Source organism: Scyliorhinus torazame, chromosome 13, assembly GCF_047496885.1.
Source record: "Scyliorhinus torazame isolate Kashiwa2021f chromosome 13, sScyTor2.1, whole genome shotgun sequence".
In the NCBI taxonomy this organism is placed as follows: domain Eukaryota; kingdom Metazoa; phylum Chordata; class Chondrichthyes; order Carcharhiniformes; family Scyliorhinidae; genus Scyliorhinus; species Scyliorhinus torazame.
The window spans coordinates 51,259,443-51,278,934 of record NC_092719.1 but is presented as its reverse complement, the minus strand read 5'-3'; the positions used below and the strand labels follow the sequence as shown (position 1 = coordinate 51,278,934).

The 19,492-nt window shown below is 41.4% G+C and overlaps 1 protein-coding gene across 7 annotated transcripts in view; it reads left to right on the top strand.

Annotated features, from left to right (window-relative positions):
* Window positions 1–19,492, top strand: part of tbc1d22a (TBC1 domain family, member 22a) — a 517,208-nt gene that overhangs the window by 239,746 nt on the left and 257,970 nt on the right. For all 7 annotated transcript variants that reach the window (XM_072471465.1, XM_072471464.1, XM_072471460.1 and 4 more), the window contains one exon: window positions 7,285–7,391. In XM_072471465.1, the coding sequence (XP_072327566.1) occupies window positions 7,285–7,391 (107 nt within the window). The remainder of the gene's footprint in view (window positions 1–7,284; window positions 7,392–19,492) is intronic.

Below are 19,492 nucleotides of genomic sequence, written 5' to 3'. Positions count from 1 at the left end.
AGAAATTCCGTCACTCGGGTGTGAATCTTGAGCATTTTATAGGCATTGACTATATTCAAAGCTGACATTGATAGACTTTTGGACCCCAATAGAATCAAAGGATCAGGCAGGAAAATAGAGTTCAGGTCAAAGATCAGACATGATCACATTGATAATGGAGCATAGGAACGTGCCTAAGGGAATAGGGGTGGGGGAAATGGTGGTAAGAGAACATCCAACCTTATTATTTCTGCATTTGAAAATTCTTGTTCCTTGGCGAAAAATGCTAGAGTAATCTGACTGTTGGAGGGAAGAAATGCTCATCTGCGACCACGTGGTGTTGGTAAAACTTTGTTTATTCCAGAAATGGCTGTGTGCACACAGGAGAACTAGGAGCTACTGCTGCCTTTAGCTAGCATCATCCTGTTCTGAAACTTATAGGGATCATCATGCATATATTTCGCGTTCGCTCACGGTTACAGATAAGCATTGACGTCATCGATTAATTTCATACAATACAATCTGATCAGTAGAGATGAGCCCCTTTAATGGGAAACCAATTTACTCATACAATGGGTTTTACAAGTTGCCAGAATGTTTCCCTCAACCTGAAATAATGCCATTGGTCCTTGATGAGGCATTAATGGATTTTGTGTTCCCTGCTCTGGGTCGAACAATGAATCTCTCGCAGACAAGCTGGGGCCATAGTCTTGTGACATGGGTTCCCAATTATTATTATAATGTCCTGTAAGATGATTAAATTATCCTGAGTGCAGGTTTCTTTAGGCTTCTGGTTGATTCAACAATTTAACCCTTTGCCTACCGGTTTTCCACTCCCCATGTGCTGCTTTTAACCTATGACATCTTTTTATTAATATATATGTTATTTTTCCGCTAACACTGACGATTTATTTAAAAAATTGAGACATACTTAACAAAATATTGAGGATGAAGCAGTGAATTCCAAACCTTAATCACTTGCTACACAGGTAAGTTTTTCTTCATGCAATTTTGTTATTTTGCTAGTCCCCTTAAATCTGTGCCCTCAGATTATCGACCCTTCAACCATTAGAAACAATGACAATGTATTTACCATGTCTAAATCGTTCAAGGTTTTAAACACGTGATCAAATCTTTTTAGCTATTTCTGCTTCAAGAAGAACAATCCCAGGTTGTTTTTGTTTTATATGCTTTCATATAACCCAGGTTTTCAGACATGTTTTATTAACTGCTTTATGTCAACCTATCTTCCACCTTCAAAGACTTGTGTAAGCACAGCCCCTAGGTCCACCCATTTCTGCAGCCCTTCTAGAATTCTATAACTGGATTTAGATTGTCTCTCATTCTTGCTACAAAAATTGATCACTTCATACTTTTCTGCATTTAACTTCACTGCCAGAAAATCTATGTTCTCTTGAAGTTTATTACTGTTGTCTTCTCTGTTACTATACTGCAAAGTTTTATGCCATCTGCAAGGTTCAAAATTTGACCAAAGTCCAATGTATATCAAATACAGCAATAGTCGTGGTACCGAACCAAATGGACCTCTACTCTTTTCATCATAAAACTCTTATATATCCTGTCATCAATTTCCATGCTGCTACTATCTCATTTAATCCATGGGGTTCAATTTTGCTATGTAGGCTAATATGTACCTTATCAAATGCCTTTTGTAAATGTATACACAATCTATTGCTCTCATGAAAAAACTCAACCGGTGAAAAAGACCCCGAGGATGAGAAGGGTGTTTCTGGAGCGGAGTAGGGACAGAGGAGGGTTAGCGTTACCTAATCTGTGTGGGTATTACTGGGCTGCCAATGTGGCGATTATACGCAAGTTGGTAATGGAGAGGGAGGGGGCGGCGTGGAAGAGGCTGGAGATGGCGTCCTGTGTGGGCACGATTCTGGGAGCGCTGGTGACAGCACTGCTGCCGCTCCCGCCGACTAGGTATACCACGTGTCCGGTGATGGCGGGGCCTTTGAAAATTTGGGGACAGTGGAGACGCCACAGGGGTGAGGCAGAGGCTTCGGTTTGGTCCCCGATCCGGGAGAACCATCGGTTCGTCCCGGGGAGAATGGATGGCGGGTTCCTGAGCTGGCACAGGGCAGGAATTCAAAGGATGGGAGACCTGATTTTAGATGGGTCGTTTGCGAGCCTTGGGGCGCTGGAGGAAAAATTTGGGCTTCCCCCCCCCCCCCCGGAAATGCCTTCAGGTACATGCAGGTAAGGGCGTTTGTAAGACGGCAAGTGAGGGAGTTCCTGCTGCTTTCAGCACGCAGGATCCAGGATAGGGTGCTCTCGGGGGTGTCGGTAGGAGAAGGCAGGAGATGCAGGAGGAGGAGCTAAAGGGTAAATGGGAGGAGGAGCTTGGGGAGGAGATAGAAGAGGGTGCGTGGGCGGACGCCCTGGGTAGGGTTAATTCTTCCTCCTCTTGCGCCAGGCTTAGCCTGATACAATTTAAGGTTCTTAAGAGCGCATATGACAGGGGCAAGGCTGAGCAGATTCTTTGGGGTGGAAGACAGGTGTATGAGGTGCTCGGGGAGCCCAGCAAATCACACCCACATGTTCTGGGCCTGCCCGGCGCTGGATGGGTTCTGGAGGGGCATTGCGAGGACGGTGTCTAAGGTGGTGAACACCTGGGTTATGCCGAGCTGGGGGTTAGCACTATTTGGGGTATCGGACGAGCCAGGAGGCAAAAGAGGCCGGTATTCTGGCCTTTGCGTCCCTGGTAGCCTGGCGGAGGATTCTGCTACAATGGAAAGATGCGAGGCCCCCAAGCGTGGAAGCCTGGATCAGCGACATGGCAGGATTCATCAAATTGGAGAGGGTAAAATTTGCCTTGAGAGGGTCTGTGCAAGGGTTCTTCAGGCGGTGGCAACCGTTCCTAGACTTTCTAGCAGAGCGTTAGGAGGTGGTCAGCAGCAGCAGCAACCCGGGGGGGGGGGGTACTTTGTGTTTCCTACTGTGTTTATTATTGCTTAATGGGGGGTTTGTATATTGGGGGAATTCGTGATGTAGTTGTTAGATGTTTATTTATGTGTTCTTTGTTTTTCTTTTTTTTGTAAATAGGGGGGTATTTTGTTGAAAATATGTAAAAATTTGAATAAAAATATTTAAATTTAAAAAAAAAAATGAAAAAACTCAATCAAGTTGACCAAGCATGATTTATCCTTAAAAAGTCCATTCCTGCTCTCCTTTATTAGTCTCTGTTTGTCCAAGGAGTTATAATTTTCTCCCATATATTTAAAAGCTTTCCCACCACCGACGATAATCTGACCAGCCTTTAATTGGCAGATTTATTTATCACTGTTGTGCGATATTTTTGGCATTGATATAATAACTGTAATCATTCCATCCTTTGACACCACATCATAAGACCATAAGACATAGGAGCAGAATTAGGCCACTCGGTCCATCGAGTCTGCTCCGCCATTCAATCATGGCTGATATATTCTCACCCCCATTCTCCTGGCATCTCCCCATAACCCCTGATCCCCTTATTAATCAAGAACCTATCTAACTCTGTCTTAAAGATACTCAGTGTTAAACATCAGTATCTCAGAGGATTGGAAGATTATGGCCTGCACCTCCACGTTTTCTATCCTTGCGTTCCTAAACAACCGAGGATGCATCCCATCCTGATAAACTCGTACTTTTTTTGAACTGTCAAACTTCTTGTCCATCATCCAGTACTGAATGAACAGACATTTTCTCCAACTAAATATTAGGAAGCCAGAAACCATCGTCTTTGGTCCCCACTGCAAACTCTGTCCTCTAACTACTGACCCTACCTGTGAGCAGTGTCTAAGATGAATGAGACTGCTTACTCTTTGGTGTCCTGTTTGACTCTAACATTCGTGGGATTGCTAACAGCTCCTAATTAGAATGCTGTGACATCACCTGACATTGCTCATTTGCTGTTAAATCCTCATGCTTGATTTATTAACTGTAGATTTGCCTGTTCCACCTCTGACCAGCTTGCTCTCTTCCTCCCTCTTTGAACTTAACTGCATACAGAATATTTTTGCCTGTGCCAACTCTCACCAAGTCCTGCCCATCCACCCATCCTTGCGCTTGCTGACTTGCATTGAGTGAGGCCTCAATTAAAAAAAAAAAAAATCCTCCATGTTTTCAAATCTCCTCATAGCCTTGTCCCTCTAAATGGTGGTTGTACCATCAGCTGCTTAGTCCCTCAGCTCTAGAATTCCCTCTGTCTCTCTACCTCTCTCTGCAAATTCACCTTCAAATCTACCTCTTTGTCGAAGCTCTTTTGCGTCCTGTCTCAAATCCTGTTTATGCTCCTTTTGGAGGTGTTGTACTTGCAAAATATGTAGGCTGATAATTTGAAGAAACCTACAATACAATACCAATATAAATGCTGGTACAAAGAACAAAGAAATGTACAGCACAGGAACAGGCCCTTCGGCCCTCCAAGCCCGCGCCGACCATGCTGCCCGACTAAACTACAATCTTCTACACTTCCTGGGTCCATATCCCTCTATTCCCATCCTATTCATGTATTTGTCAAGATGCCCCTTAAATGTCGCTATCGTCCCTGCTTTCCACCACCACCTCCTCCGGTAGCGAGTTCCAGGCACCCACTACCCTCTGTGTAAAAAAAACCTGCCTCGTACATCTACTCTAAACCTTGCCCCTCTCACCTTAAACCTATGCCCCCTAGTAATTGACCCCTCTACCCTGGAGAAACGCCTCTGACTATCCACTCTGTCTATGCCCCTCATAATTTTGTAGACCTCTATCAGGTCGCCCCTCAACCTCCTTCGTTCCAGTGAGAACAAACCGAGTTTATTCAACCGCTCCTCATAGCTAATGCCCTCCATACCAGGCAACATTCTGGTAAATCTCTTCTGCACCCTCTCTAAAGCCTCCACATCCTTCTGGTAGTGTGGCGACCAGAATTGAACACTATACTCCAAGTGTGGCCTAACTAAGGTTCTATACAGCTGCAACATGACTTGCCAATTCTTATACTCAATGCCCCGGCCAATGAATGCAAGCGTGCCGTATGCCTTCTTGACTACCTTCTCCACCTGTGTTGCCCCTTTCAGTGACCTGTGGACCTGTACTCCTAGATCTCTCTGACTTTCAATACTCTTGAGGGTTCTACCATTCACTGTATATTCCCTACCTGCATTAGACCTTCCAAAATGCATTACCTCACATTTGTCCGGATTAAACTCCATCTGTCATCTCTCCGCCCAAGTCTCCAAACAATCTAAATCATGCTGTATCCTCTGACAGCCCTCATCGCTATCCGCAATTCCACCAACCTTTGTGTCGTCTGCAAACTTACTAATCAGACCAGTTACATTTTCCTTCAAATCATTTATATATACTACAAACAGCAAAGGTCCAAGCACTGATCCCTGCGGAACACCACTGGTCACAGCCCTCCAATTAGAAAAGCATCCTTCCATTGCTACTCTCTGCCTTCTATGACCTAGCCAGTTCTGTATCCACCTTGCCAGCTCACCCCTGATCCCGTGTGACTTCATCTTTTGTACTAGTCTACCATGAGGGACCTTGTCAAAGGCCTTACTGAAGTCCATGTAGACAACATCCACTGTCCTACCTGCATCAATCATCTCAAGATTGATAGCAGACCTAATATAATGTAATCCAGATGGTAAGCACTTCAGTAAGTTGAAAAATACTGCAGTTTTGCATGTTATATTGTTCAATTTAGCTGTTTATATATGAGCATTCTTTCAGGAAGTGCCTGTTGAGACTTTGACCGTGACTAGGAATAGTGCAGGAGCAAAGGTAATTGGATAATCACGCACTCAAACTCAAACTAGGATACAGGTACAAAAAGTGATCAAAAAGGCTAATGGAATGTTGGCCTTCATCTCGAGGAGTTTAGAATACAAAGGAAAGGACGTGATGATGCTCCTGTTGAACAGAGACTCACTGTGACCCCATCTGAAACGCTCAGTTTTATTTTGGGCTGAGGATACAATACAGATTCAGCAGTATGATACAAGGGCTTAGAGGGATACATTATGATGACAGATTATGAAAGAAAGACACACACTTGCATTTATATCGCATCTTTCACAACCTCGGGGTGTCCCAAGCGCCATGCAGACAATGAAGCACCATGCAGTAGGTATCAGTAAGCTTAATTGATTGAGCCCTGTAAGTTGTGGAAATATTTTGATCTTTAACCTAGTGCATGAGAATTCATGCTTTGAATTCAAATTCATTTTCAATAAGTTCTAATTGAAAGTAGCTATTCAGGGTGTCAAGAGAATAACTTTTGAGGTAGTTGATGTAATGGAAAATGTATTTGTTTCTGGGAACTCTGTTGCTCGAGAAATTTAATCTTGCATTTAGATGATTGGTAGGAACATGGGAGCGGGGATACACCATTGAGTCCATTTGTCTCCTTTTTGCCCACGTTCCAGGTTCCTATGTCTGCCAAAATACCTTTATTTCTTTTCAGAGAAAGTTGTTAGTTTGTTAATTAGTGTTCCCCTTACGAATGGGGAAGCTTACTTTTGTCACTGTTGCAGGAAACTTGGCTTATGTTCTCCTGAGGTTTAGGAGGTTGAGGGGTGATCTAATTGAGGTATTGAAAATTGTAAAGACATTTTTGAGAAGACCGATTGAGAGAAACAATTTCTCTGGGGTAAGCCAGTGTACGAGCAGACACGCCCTTGATATGAGTGTAGATCAAATGTAGAGTTGAATTTATATTAAAATAAAATAGATATATATGAATAGCCAATTAGTAAAAGGAAAGTAAAAGTTCTGAGCAGCAAGCAACGTTGTGTCTTACATACTGGTCAGGCAACATGTTCTCATTCAGCGTGCCTTTGAGTAAGCAGAGTTCGCACAGACGCAAGTACAATGGGTCAGCAATATGGCAGATTTAGGAGACACCTCGGAGTGATATTTTGATCACTAAAGTTCAAGTATTTGTGTGTGCAGGTGAGGAATTGAATTTTGCAACTGTTCTTATGGACTGAGTGGAGGGGGGGGTGGTCGGGGGTGGTTGATCTCAATACTTTTGCAATCCTTTCTCTTGACTAAGGGACCATTAGATTGTTGAAGCCATAAAAACATATCACACCGTTATTTGTCTGCCTTTTCACCATTTATATGGTATCACTTGAATTCAGTGATTTTGAACTACTGTATTTGACTGTAGAATAATTTTATAAGGAATCTCTCTTGAAGTGGGTGCTTTAATTTCCATGTGCATTATAAAAGTACTTGCAGTACTCCCGAAAATTTGGGTTATGTTCTTTCTGATTTACTTTTTTTTTTACCCACTTGCAGAAGGAGTGGTGGAAAATTTTGATGTGTCCAGTTTGCCTGATGAAGTGCTGCAAAACATTGAAGCTGATAGTTTCTGGTGCATGAGCAAATTGCTTGATGGCATTCAGGTAAATGGATTTCTCCTTTCTGTACTGGTGAAAATAGTTAATTAATTTAATAGTTGAAAACATCTTGGAGATGGCAGGAAATTAATCTGTGTGCAGAAATTGGGAGGTCCCAGCTCCTTGCATTCATTTGACACATTATAACAATGAGCATGATAAATATGTGTTATTCTGTATGGAAATTCATATGGTCATTTTTGTTCAATTGAAACCGAGCAGTGATTTCTGCCTGCTCCCCTGAGATTGTTTGAAATATACACTTTATTTTCCCGAAGAGCCATGTAACCGGTATGGGTAAACATAATTGATTGAGTCCTGTGGATTATGACAATGTTTTAATCTTTGGCCTAGTCTACATGAATTATTTGAGTTCAAATTAATTTTCAATAAACGGAATTGAATGTAGCTGTTCAGGGTGTCAGGAGAGTCAGTTCTGAAGTAGCTGTTTTGATGGAAAATATATTTGTGAGAGAACTCAGCTGCTACAAAAATTCAGTCCTGCATTTAGATGATGTAGAGGGAGAACAAGCATCAGAAATACACCATTTATCCCACTTGTGTTTTTTCCAGGTCTCTGTGCCGACCAAAGTGCTGTTTTGTTAAGAAAAAGTTCAGTTAGAATGTCCTAAAGCACTCTGATTTTGAATGGGGAAGCTTACTTTACATAACATGTTGCAAATTCCTCTGTGTTCCATATTCTGTGAATGTGGGAGATCATTCATGTAGGGTCAATCTTATGGACTAGGAGGAAGAACCTAAGAGACCATGACAAAGGATTCTGCATTTTGGCTAGGTATTATTTCGAGCATGTTGAAATGTGCATAATATTATTTCAACTAAAACGTGTGCAACAGCTTACTATTTGAACCCTGTTCAGAGAGAACTGCTTTGTTGTTGCATGTTTATGCTCTTCTATAGTCATCCTTGACCCAAGATTTAAGGTTACCACCTAACGGGGAGCAGCCCATCTGGGAAATAATGCTCAATGTTTTGATTTTTGGACTATTTGACAGTCCAAAATCCAATGGATCAAATTTTAAGCAGAAATTCCACCCTAGTTTCCTGTGGTTTATTGAAGGTTGATATGATCCTAGTTGATGTTACCACTGGTTGGAAGGTCCCAGGATGGAAGCCCGGCTCAAAAGGCCGTAACGTTTAATTTTTTTTGGAAAACGTGAATGAACAGAGTCACAGGATTGCCGATTGGCTTTTAACAAAGAATAGTATTAAACATGAAAAGTTTGACAATAATACAAATCTCCTTCACTTCGCTTCACAAATGCACACAGATTTAAAGGATAACACAGCTTACCTGGACAATTGAGTCATATCTCTGGCTTTTCACTTGCCAACTTCATCCAATCTACCCTTTTTCAGTTCTGTCTTTAAAGTTAGTGAACAGTACTCTGCTCAAATTCCAGTTTCTTTTTCCTTTTGACTTCAATCTTCATGGAAACGTATCATTTCATTACTAGTTTCTGGAACTAGTGGTGCTTCAGTTTCTGAGGCTTGCTTTTTTGCCCATTACTGCATTGCATGGCTTTCCTGCTTCTAACAGGGCCGTGAGGACTATCTCCTCTCTCACTGATAAGGTCCAACTGCCTTGAATTCAGTTAAACATGATCACAAGGCCTATATTTCCAAAGATGGCCCCTGATTGCTCAGCTACATCTCATTTTTGTCCACGCTCATGCTTACATTTTGTGTCATAAACTGTCTCAGTGCAATACGGAAAGTTTGAACTGAAACCAAAACCTCCCCCATACATGCAAATACCTTTGGTTAACATGAATCTAACTAGCGTTTCTTATGCAGAAATACTAAATTAAACTCAAAATACAAACATAGATCACTTAAAACTACCTCTGCTTCCCGACAGGGTTAAAACTTTGAAACTAAAGAAGGTCCAACAAATTGGTTAATCCAATTTTCTCTCCATTTCCTGAACTTTTGAAGCCCTTGAATATTGCCCTCATGTTTTTGTCTTTCCATAACCCCGTCATTATTAACCTGAAACTGCAACCTTCAAGTTTGTGGTAACCCTCAAGAATAAAAGGGAGATTGAAAAGCAGTATGGAAATCCTCTAGCATCTCCAAGTTTCCTTTCACCTCCATTCAGTTGTTGCATTAGATAGGTTACAATTGCACGATTTGTATTTATGTACAGTGTGATAGATATCAACGGTTACTTGGAATGAGAACGAGTTCTTGTTATATTCTTGAGTAATAGTATTTCTGTGCAGTAAAATGTTAAATCATTTCCTGTCTAATGATTTTTCATGTTGGCTCTCTGAGATGAGCCAGTGGGATTAATTCATGCAGATTTTCACATTACACATAATGAATTAAGTGTACAAACTCTATTCTAAAACTGAGCAGGGGAATGTATCAATGCACAAAGACAGATGCTTCATTTTTTTAATGCAGAGTTTCAGCAGAATGAAATACTTTAGCTTCAGGACTAAGAATTGTGCAAAATACATTTGCTGTGTAAGTAACTTAGTGAAAGAAGAGAAGTCGTCATCCAGAAAAATGCCTGTGATAGAAGAGGTGAATAAAGGGTATGTGCAATGAAGTGAAAATGTTTTGTTGCTCAAGGTGGTCACGGAGAACCTAAAAGCAAGATCTTTTTAGTTACTGACTGACTGGTTCATTGTTAGGTGTCACACATTTTTCAAAGTTTTGCAGTTGGAAGCAGTGTAATAAATGTTCTTTTACTGTTATCAAACCCAATCTAAATGACAAAGACTTGAGTGAGAATGAGCAAGATACTGGAGCAGAGGAGATTTAATGAGAAATTTTGATATTCTGAAAGGTTTTCATACAGTGAGGTGGGGAAAAACTATTTCCAATGGGGATTACTAATTCGAAATATGATGTGGAGATACCGGCGTTAAACTGGAGTGAGCACAGTAAGAAGTCTTACAACACCAGGTTAAAGTCCAACAGGTTTGTTTCGAATCACTAGCTTTCAGAGCACTGCTCCTTAGGTGAATGAAGAGGTAGGTTCCAGAAACATATATATAGACAAAGTGAAAGATGCAAGACGTATACTTTGAATGTGAGTCTTTGCAGGGAATTAAGTATTTACAGGTCAACTGGAGAGAGGGATAATCACAGGTTAAAGAGGTGTGAATTAGGACAGTTGGTAGGATTTGGCAAGCCCAGGCCAGATGGTTGGGGGGGGTGAATATAATGCGACATGAATCCAAGGTCCCGGTTGAGGCCGTACTCGTGTGCGGAACTTGGCAATAAGTTTTTGCTCAGCGATTCTGCGTTGTCGCACGTCATGAATACGCCTTGGAAAACACTTACCCGAAGATCAGAGGCTGAATGTCCTTGACTGCTGAAGTGTTCCCCGACTGGAAGAGAACATTCCTGCCTGGCGATTGTCACGCGATGTCCGTTCATCCGTTGTCGCAGCGTCTGCATGGCCTCGCCAATGTACCACGCTTCGGGACATCCTTTCCTGCAGCGTATGAGATAGACAACAGAGAGTACGTGGGATGAGATTTGAAATAGTCACTGGGTGAGGAAAGAAGACATTTCTTTACGCAACAGATTGGATTATGGAAGCTCAGTTAAGACAGCAGCTGAAGCAGAGACCACGGCATCCTCAAAGAGAAAAAAATGGGTAAATATTTGAAACTCAGAAATGAATAAAAGGATCTCGGAGGAGAATTGACCAGTGATCTGGCTCTTTTGAGCCCGCGCGGATACAGAGGGCCTACTGTTCTGAAAACGTGAATAAATGATGTTTGTATCTTCAAAGTCATCAAACTATACATAGAATGACCTGTTTTCATCATTATAAGGTGATCAAGATATTCCAGGCAGTACTTTTCAGCACGACCTAGAACTTGAAGCAGTTTGTGGTCTGTTTGTGGCAGATGCATACACTTGAATTGTGCTTCAAAGTTAAGTTGCTTCATATTTTGTACAAGTAATTCCATGAAGTAACTATTTGAATCAATTTAATTTCATGACCATGGTTTGGATTTGTTTGCCAATACTGTTGCTCGTACTCTAGCAAGGGCCAAAGAGCAAAAGTGTGTCAATCAATACAGTTATTGTGGCTTAGTTGTGACTGGTCTGTTCTGTTCAATTTGATTTGCCTTTTTTAAATATAATTCTTCATGGGGATTTATAGCTTGTCAGCATTGAAAACACTTGTTACAGTGTGGTTGAAAGCAACTGATGTTGGTACAATACAAAACTGGGACCAGGAGTCCGCCACCTAGGTCATTTGAGTCATCTTTCTTTGTTTTTGTTTGAATAATGTAATGTGCATCACAATCATTGAGCTGCGATGTAGAGTTTCTCTTGCTCTGTTTTTCCCCAAGTATGGGAAGACTTGAAGCTCGTGTAAGTGATGGAAACTATTAGCATTTGATCACTGAGCCATCAGTCATAAATACATATAGGTGTCAGTTTTGGCTCAGTTGGCAGCACATGCTTGGCTTGAGGGTTCCAGCCACTCCAGGGCTTGAGCAGAGCAACAAAGTAGAGGGAACAGTGTACTGTTTTCTGGCGGGACATTAAACCAAGACCCATCAACCTGCTGGCGGTGGGTGTAAAAGATGCCATGGTATTAATTTGAAAATAACAGGAGAGTTATCCCTGGTGCACTGGTCCACATTGATATCACTGATCAACATCACATAGAAACAGATTATCTGGTCATTAAAACATGGCAGTTTGTGGGAGTTCGGCTGAGTGAAATTCTGCTGCCTTGTTTCCCACTGCACAACAATGACTACAGTTCAAAAAAAGTACTTTGTTGGCTGAAAATCAGTTTGAGACTTTTAGTGCTTGTTGAAAAGTGTTCTATAAATTTGCCTATCGGCTTTGCAGTTATCATACTGATAGGTCATGCATTCGGGCAGCACGGTAGCATTGTGGATAGCACAATTGCTTCACGGCTCCAAGGTCCCAGTTTCGATTCTGGCTTGGGTCACTGTCTGTGCGGAGTCTGCACATCCTCCCCGTGTGTGCGTGGGTTTCCTCCGGGTGCTCCGGTTTCCTCCCACAGTCCAAAGATGTGCAGGTTAGGTGGATTGGCCATTCTAAATTGCCCTTAGTGTCCAAAATTGCCCTTAGTGTTGGGTGGGGCTACTGGGTTATGGGGATAGGGTGGAGGTGTGGATCTTGGGTAGGGTGCTCTTTCCAAGAGCCGGTGCAGAGTCGATGGGCTGAATGGCCTCCTTCTGCACTGTAAATTCTGTGATTCTATGAAATCTATTCACAATCTGGCTCCATCTTGAAAGGTTGTGCATTCCATGTACTGAAGGAATATTAATTGCTTGACATATCAGGTTGTCCCTGTCTTAGAATTATTTTGTGATTAATAGCTTCATTTAATTGTAATTAATAGTTGTTTAAACTTACTTTGTCTCAGGCAGACCAAGAGAGAGGAATAGCTTTGGAAGGTGGCAGTGATTCTGCCAACCTTCTATAAAAGCAAAATACTGCAGATGCTGGAAATCTGAAATAAGAACAGCAAATGCTGGAGGAACTCGGCAGAAACTCTGTTTCTCTCTCCATGGATGCTGCCAGACCTGCTGAGTTTTTCCCGCATTTTCTGTTTGTATTTTCCAGCCTCTTCTAGTTCTCGGGGCAGCATTTGACCTTGGGCTAGTAACCTTGTGTAGAATGTGATTTGAATAAAGTTCCCCAAAGTGTATTTATATCGTGCTTTTAATATAGAAATAAACATCCTGAGGTAGAGAAGAAAATAGATGCCAAGCCAAAACAAAAATTACGAACTGAGCAAGAGCTTGGTTGACGAGGTGGGCTTTCAGGAATATCTTGAGAAGTGAGGGAGTGTGATAGGCAGAGGAATTTAGTGAGGGAATTTTATTATTATATTATTATTAGAATGGAGGCCTAAATTGCTATGAGCATGGTAGCCTGTAATAGGTGAAAAGTAATGCACAAGGTTCAGATTAATAAAGAGTTGGGGAGAGTTGGTAGGATTGCCGGATGCTAGAAATGGGTTCAATGACTAAGGGATTTAGAGTATAGCTACTGTAGAATTTAGTTTGTCAGATGGGTTTGTTTCCATTGTTTCAGAAGAAAATATAATGGAGCAAAACATAATTCAGTTCTTTCTAAATGTGTTGTTTATAATGACGTGTTCATGGTTTTAAAGCGTTTCTGGCATTAAAAGGACATAGTTATCTGAAGATAAATCGGGTCCAAACCAAAGAAGAAACATTGCCCAAAATAAGGTGGCCAAGTTCTAACTTTCGAAGGAAAAATGCTGCTATATTCCCCAGTGCTTAAAAGGATGGCAACAAAATATTTTGTATGTTTTATTTGATAACTTTAGCGTACCCAATTCATTTTTTCCAATTAAGGAGCAATTTAGTGTGGTCAATCCATCTGCCCTGCACATCTTTTTTAGGTTGTGGGGGTGAGACCCACGCAAACACGGGGCGAATGTGCAAACTCCACATGGACAGTGACCCGGGGCCGGGATCGAACCCAGGTCCTCGGCGCCGTGAGGCAGGAGTGCTAACCACCATGCTGCCCTTAATATTGTATAAAGTTGATACCAAACCCAATATTGATGGCCTCATCATTGTGTGATTAAGTTTCATTTTCAAAATTAAGACCCATCATTAGTGGAAGAAATGTCCAGAGTAAATCGCATTCAAATTTAGCAAATTATGCTGACCCTGATTTTGAAGATAAATTGAACCAATCTTTGATTTAGCTACATCAGTGGCAGTATTTTCATCTAAACAAATTCAAACCCCACTCCGGAGACTAGAGCATATAAGTTTTATTATTTAAAAATAATATTCAATCAAGGAATGTGGATGCATTGGCAAAGTCTTTGTTTATTATCCATCCCATTACAGGGGCTGGTTTAGCACAGGGCTAAAGAGCTGTCTTTTAAAGCAGACCAAGGCAGGCCAGCAGCACGGTTCAATTCCCGTTCCAGCCTCCCTGAACAGGCGCCGGAATGTGGCGATTAGGGGCTTTTCACAGTAATTTCATTTGAAGCCTACTTGTGACGATAAGCGATTTTCATTTCATTTTTTCATTTCATTTTCATCCCTAATTGTCCTTGAGATGTACCATTTCAGTATTTGGAGTCACAAGTACAAAATTAATAAGCTTGAAGCAAGAATGTCCTGCAGTCTGACACTTAAGTGATTGTTAGAGGTGGAAATATTCACACGAAGGCCTGAGTATAAGTAAAAAAAGCAGTTTATTATGTCAGAATTCTGGGAGGGAAGGTCTCAGACTCCGCAGCCTTTGACAGCACCTTCTCTCACTTGAGTTAAAGCTCACACGGGTTAATATACAGATTCAAGGGGCGGAATTAGTTTGTATTTTCAGTTACATACAATCAATCAACTATATTTGCGCCACACTTATTACATGCAGTCAATCAATTTTCCAAGCATCCCAATTATCACATATAGGGCGTTGTCTTACCCGCACCTTACTTCATACAGAAATCATTCAAAATTAACATAATAATGTGTCCTGTCCACAGCTGTAGACCTTGAGCTTTATCTTGTTCTGCATGTCTTGTTCTGTGAAGTGGTTATCAGCGGCTGTTGGGACACTTCCTATACATAGCCACACTTGGGTCTCATGAGACAGTTTACAGGGAATGTGGCTTTTTCAGCCATTTTATATCACAAAATTGCTAACAGCCATTTTGTGTCCTTTCTGATATTAACAGCATTGTGTATACACTATCTATTTCTACAAATTGCCTCTTCTAAACAGGCATCTAAGCCAATGAGTATCTTGTGTTTCATCAGAACTATTCAAAAGTAATATAGGAGCACAAATGTAGTTACACGGCCACCTATAATTTATATCATAGTCCAGTATCACAAAATGCACTCCAACACTTCCCCCTTTTGGTCATGGAAGATGTTTACAGAAATCCAACTGACCACAATGAAATGATATGAGGGCTGCAGGGTGCGTTTAATACGGCCTTTGGGGCATGCAACCTCCCAGATGTTCCGTACGTACACCGTGCATGTGATTCCATGATCACCCCTCAAACAAACCCATATATGTCACATTTAATGTCTTGATATCAATCATTCCTGTCTCCCTGACTAACTCTGCTGTCTGTCATTAAATGGTGTTATTCAAGGGCAGCACGGTGGCGCAGTGATAGCACTGCAGTTTCATGGCGCCGAGGTCCCATGTTCGATCCCGGCTCTGGGTCACTGCCCGTGTGGAGTTTGCACATTCTCCCTGTGTTTGCGTGGGTTTCGTCCCCACAACCCAAAGATGTGCAGTGTAGGTGGATTGAACACGCTAAATTGCCCCTTAATTGGAAAAAATGAATTGGGTACTCTAAATTTTCTTTTTAAATGATATTCATAGCAGTTCTCAAGTAAGCTCATCTAACAGTCCCAGACCTGCTGCCACTAACTGTCACTCTGAAATAGATCCTCTGTGTTTATTTTTCAAAGTGGTTTTTTTTTCGTTAACTGTTGGTAAAGCTTAGCTGATTGACTGATCTTGAGTCTTCATTCCCTCCGAGTTTCTGCAAGATGTGGGACCATCTCTGACTATTTATACTCCTAACTCAAATGATCCTTGCTAGGTCTATAGTGGTGGGCCTAAGGGGTACAAAAGTTATAGCGATAGGAGGTTACGGTATTTTCCTTTTCTTCCGTAAGCTTAAAATGTATGAGGGCAGGTGTAATCTCTAAGACACAACCATGAGTTCTGATTAACCCACATTCGTCCAACTCTCCCTGTCCCACTGGGTGGGGGCAACGTGAGGGAGATCCCATATATTATCCCTGCATATAGCAGAGGTCTCGATGAGATAGTACCTAAGGGAGGTGTTAGCCTGTCCAATCCAATGTCCTCCAGTTGGTTGTGAGAGTATGGCCCTGAGTCCGGTGTAATGATAGGGATCATCAGGACCATCTGTACCCCCCGTTATCTCATCCATTTTACAGTCTGGGATCGCTGAGTATACTCTGGTTACTTCAGAGTACGGTTGTCCAGCGTCCCTTGTCGTTTGGCTAGCTTAGCCAGTTGCGCGCTGTCTATTCAATCAGGCACCTCCCCCCTTTAGATCAGATCAAGGTTGTGTCTTAGCTACCCCTGTCAGAGCCTTCCGGCTGTCTCCCTTTCTTGGTCGATGAGTTTGTATTTATATCACAGTCCAGTATCACAAAATGCCCTCCAACAGTGATACACTGCCAGACATGTGCTCTTTCAGATGAGATGTTAAACTGCCCGTTCAGCTGGGCACTAAAAGTTGCATAGCATTAGAAAGAAGTTCTACACATGTCCTGGCCTACATTAATCCCTAAATCGCCATCACTTAAAGAAAAAACAGATTATCTAGTCATTTAACTTGGTGATGTTTGTGAGACCTTTGGGTGCAGAAACAGGCGGCTATGTTTCATGCATTACAATGGTAACTAGAATTCAAAAACACTTTACTGATGTGAAATGTTCAGAAATAACTGAAAGGCATGGTATAAATACAAATTCCTGCTTTATTTCACTTCGTTATTCTCTTTCCTACCTGTATCCTTATAACACTCGGGTTCCTCTTTTTCCAAAGGGTTTAAATAATGCAACATGAATTACTTTTGCAAGTTTGCTTAACATCATCATGTGAATTCATGAGGGAGATGTAATCTCAATTCTTGCTTCAGGTTCATTAATTTTGCACATTTGTCTCCTAATTCTGTGCTCCCAGCCCAAATTCAACAACTTTCTGGAATCTATATTATCTATTCCTCTCTATGTTCATTTTGGATCATGACTTGTCTTGATTTTCTCTGGTGAAAACAACTTTAGTTTTGAGAGTATCTTTGTAACTTGGGAATTGTCCTGGGCTCTATGCTCTGAGCTACCTGCAATGCGTTTTTGTAAGGTATGGTGTACACAATGAAGTAGTTCCAACTGGCTAGAATAATATGCTTTTATTTGTGGGTGAATACCTTCGAACACAATCCCAGTACATAATCTGCTTTCTTAATTGTTTTCCTTTTTTTTGCATACTAAATGGACAACTCTTCATTGTTACAACGTGAGTGATTAAATACATGTGTGACTTAAGTCTGAGACTCAAATTGAGAGCAAACCAAAATATGGAATACTTGACTGACCAGGTTCATTCTGAAGACAGCTCAGCAGAGTGACAGACTCTCCCAGTTCTTTCCACCCCCACTGTTTCAGCTGTGTCCACTTCTACTCTTGCAGTAAAACCAATTAAACTAAATTATGTCCATTTGTAGGTGAGCCAATGCTTATCACCTGTCGTTCTGTAATTGCGATACCATGTAATTGCTGATACATTGACAGATTTCCCCTCTTTTCCTTTTCAAATTAAAGCTTTTGAAAAATTCAAGGACATTTTTTCAATCCAAACAAAAGGAAAGGTCATGTTTTTTCACATTACAGATCCTACATTTAGGATTTTTTTGAAGTTGCCATTTCTTTTCGTAAAACAGTCTGATGATTAGTGATTGTGTCAATGCATCATATCTTGGAGATCTTCCTTCTCTCATTTTTTTGATGCTCGCTATGTCTATTCTTAGCCTCTTTCTGGCGACACTTTTCATTGAGTGAATATTGTCCCAAAGAGACTGGTTATCAATGTAGCAGTCTCTCAGAATGCTTTACTGTAGCATGTTTCATCATAGTACTCTGCTCCAACACATCATAACTAGCATCAGCACTAATCTGAGTGCAGAACCTGTTCAACAGCTCAATCAAACTTCTCAATTAGTCTGTTTCTTCCTTGGTCGCAGGATCCTCTTTTTGAGGATCTGATCTGATTATTGGGATGGAATTAACATTTACTAGATCAGCTTGTTGATTAAATGTCACTCCTGACTTCTTTTGTTAAATCTCTAAACCCTATGTATTTAAAGGCCTCTGAAGCCTGACTTCTAACCTGGAGGTCCTTCTTTATTTCATCGATCACCCATTGCTTAAATTCTATTGAACCTCCCAACAGAAAATCATCAAGGGCAGCACGGTGGCGCAGTGGTAGCACTGCAGTCTCACGGCGCCGAGGTCCCAGGTTCGATCCCAGCTCTGGGTCACTGTCCGTATGGAGTTTGCACATTCTCCCCGTGTTTGCGTGGGTTTCGCCCCCACAACACACAGATGTGCAGGGTAGGTGGATTGAACACGCTAAATTGTTTCTTAATTGGAAAAAATTAATTGGGTACTCTAAATTTATTTAGAAAAAGAAAATCATCAACAGAAATGATCTAAATTCCTGCCAGTCAATTCTAGTGATACCAGTAGAACATCGCAGGGTCTGCCTTTAACTTGAAACAACCGTTTTTTCAACAGGACAGATTTTGGAGAAAACATACTCTTGATCCATCATTCAACCGATAGATACACTGATTCAATTTCTACAGCTTCCTTTCTGTATCGCCAGCCGCTTTAGGTGGTTTCAGAAATATTTCCATTTGACATTTCTCACCCTCCATAAATACAGCTTTTATATGAATTCATTGCACTCCCAGGAATGTGTTGCTAAAAGGAATCTTCAAGCTTACTTTCCCTGCAGTAGGGGAGTCCACCCTGAGATTTTGATCACCAAGCCTTTTGTCAAAACCCCAAGCTACTAGTCTAGCTTTAGACTTGTACGTACCGTCAGGAAGCACCTTCTCTGTATTTTGCTACTTGTGTCATGGACTAGCTGTCTCCTGTCTGGTATTTCAATATATACCCCAAATCCTTTCAAACTCTTCTATGTTTAGCTTCCTTATCCGCTATTGTGCCAGTCGATTATCAGTTACTAAAACCTCTATCATGAGTGCCTCTCCTTCTACAGTGGCATTCCTAGCTTGTTCTGTAATCCTTTTCCTTGTCAAGTTACAACCTCTACTCACCGCCTTCTCTTTCTGGACTACTGCTATTTAATCCTTTCCGCATTCAATCGGAGACCTGTTTGTAAGTCTGTGATCGTTTGGTGGTGTCATGACCCTTTTCCTGTCCATGATTAGGACTCATAGTGTTCTTTCTGGTCCTTTATATCTTTAACCTCATTTTGCCAATCTATGGGTCTTTTATCCTGTCTTTCACCCTGCACATTTAACCAATGGTTGTACTTACCAGTTACCTTTCCT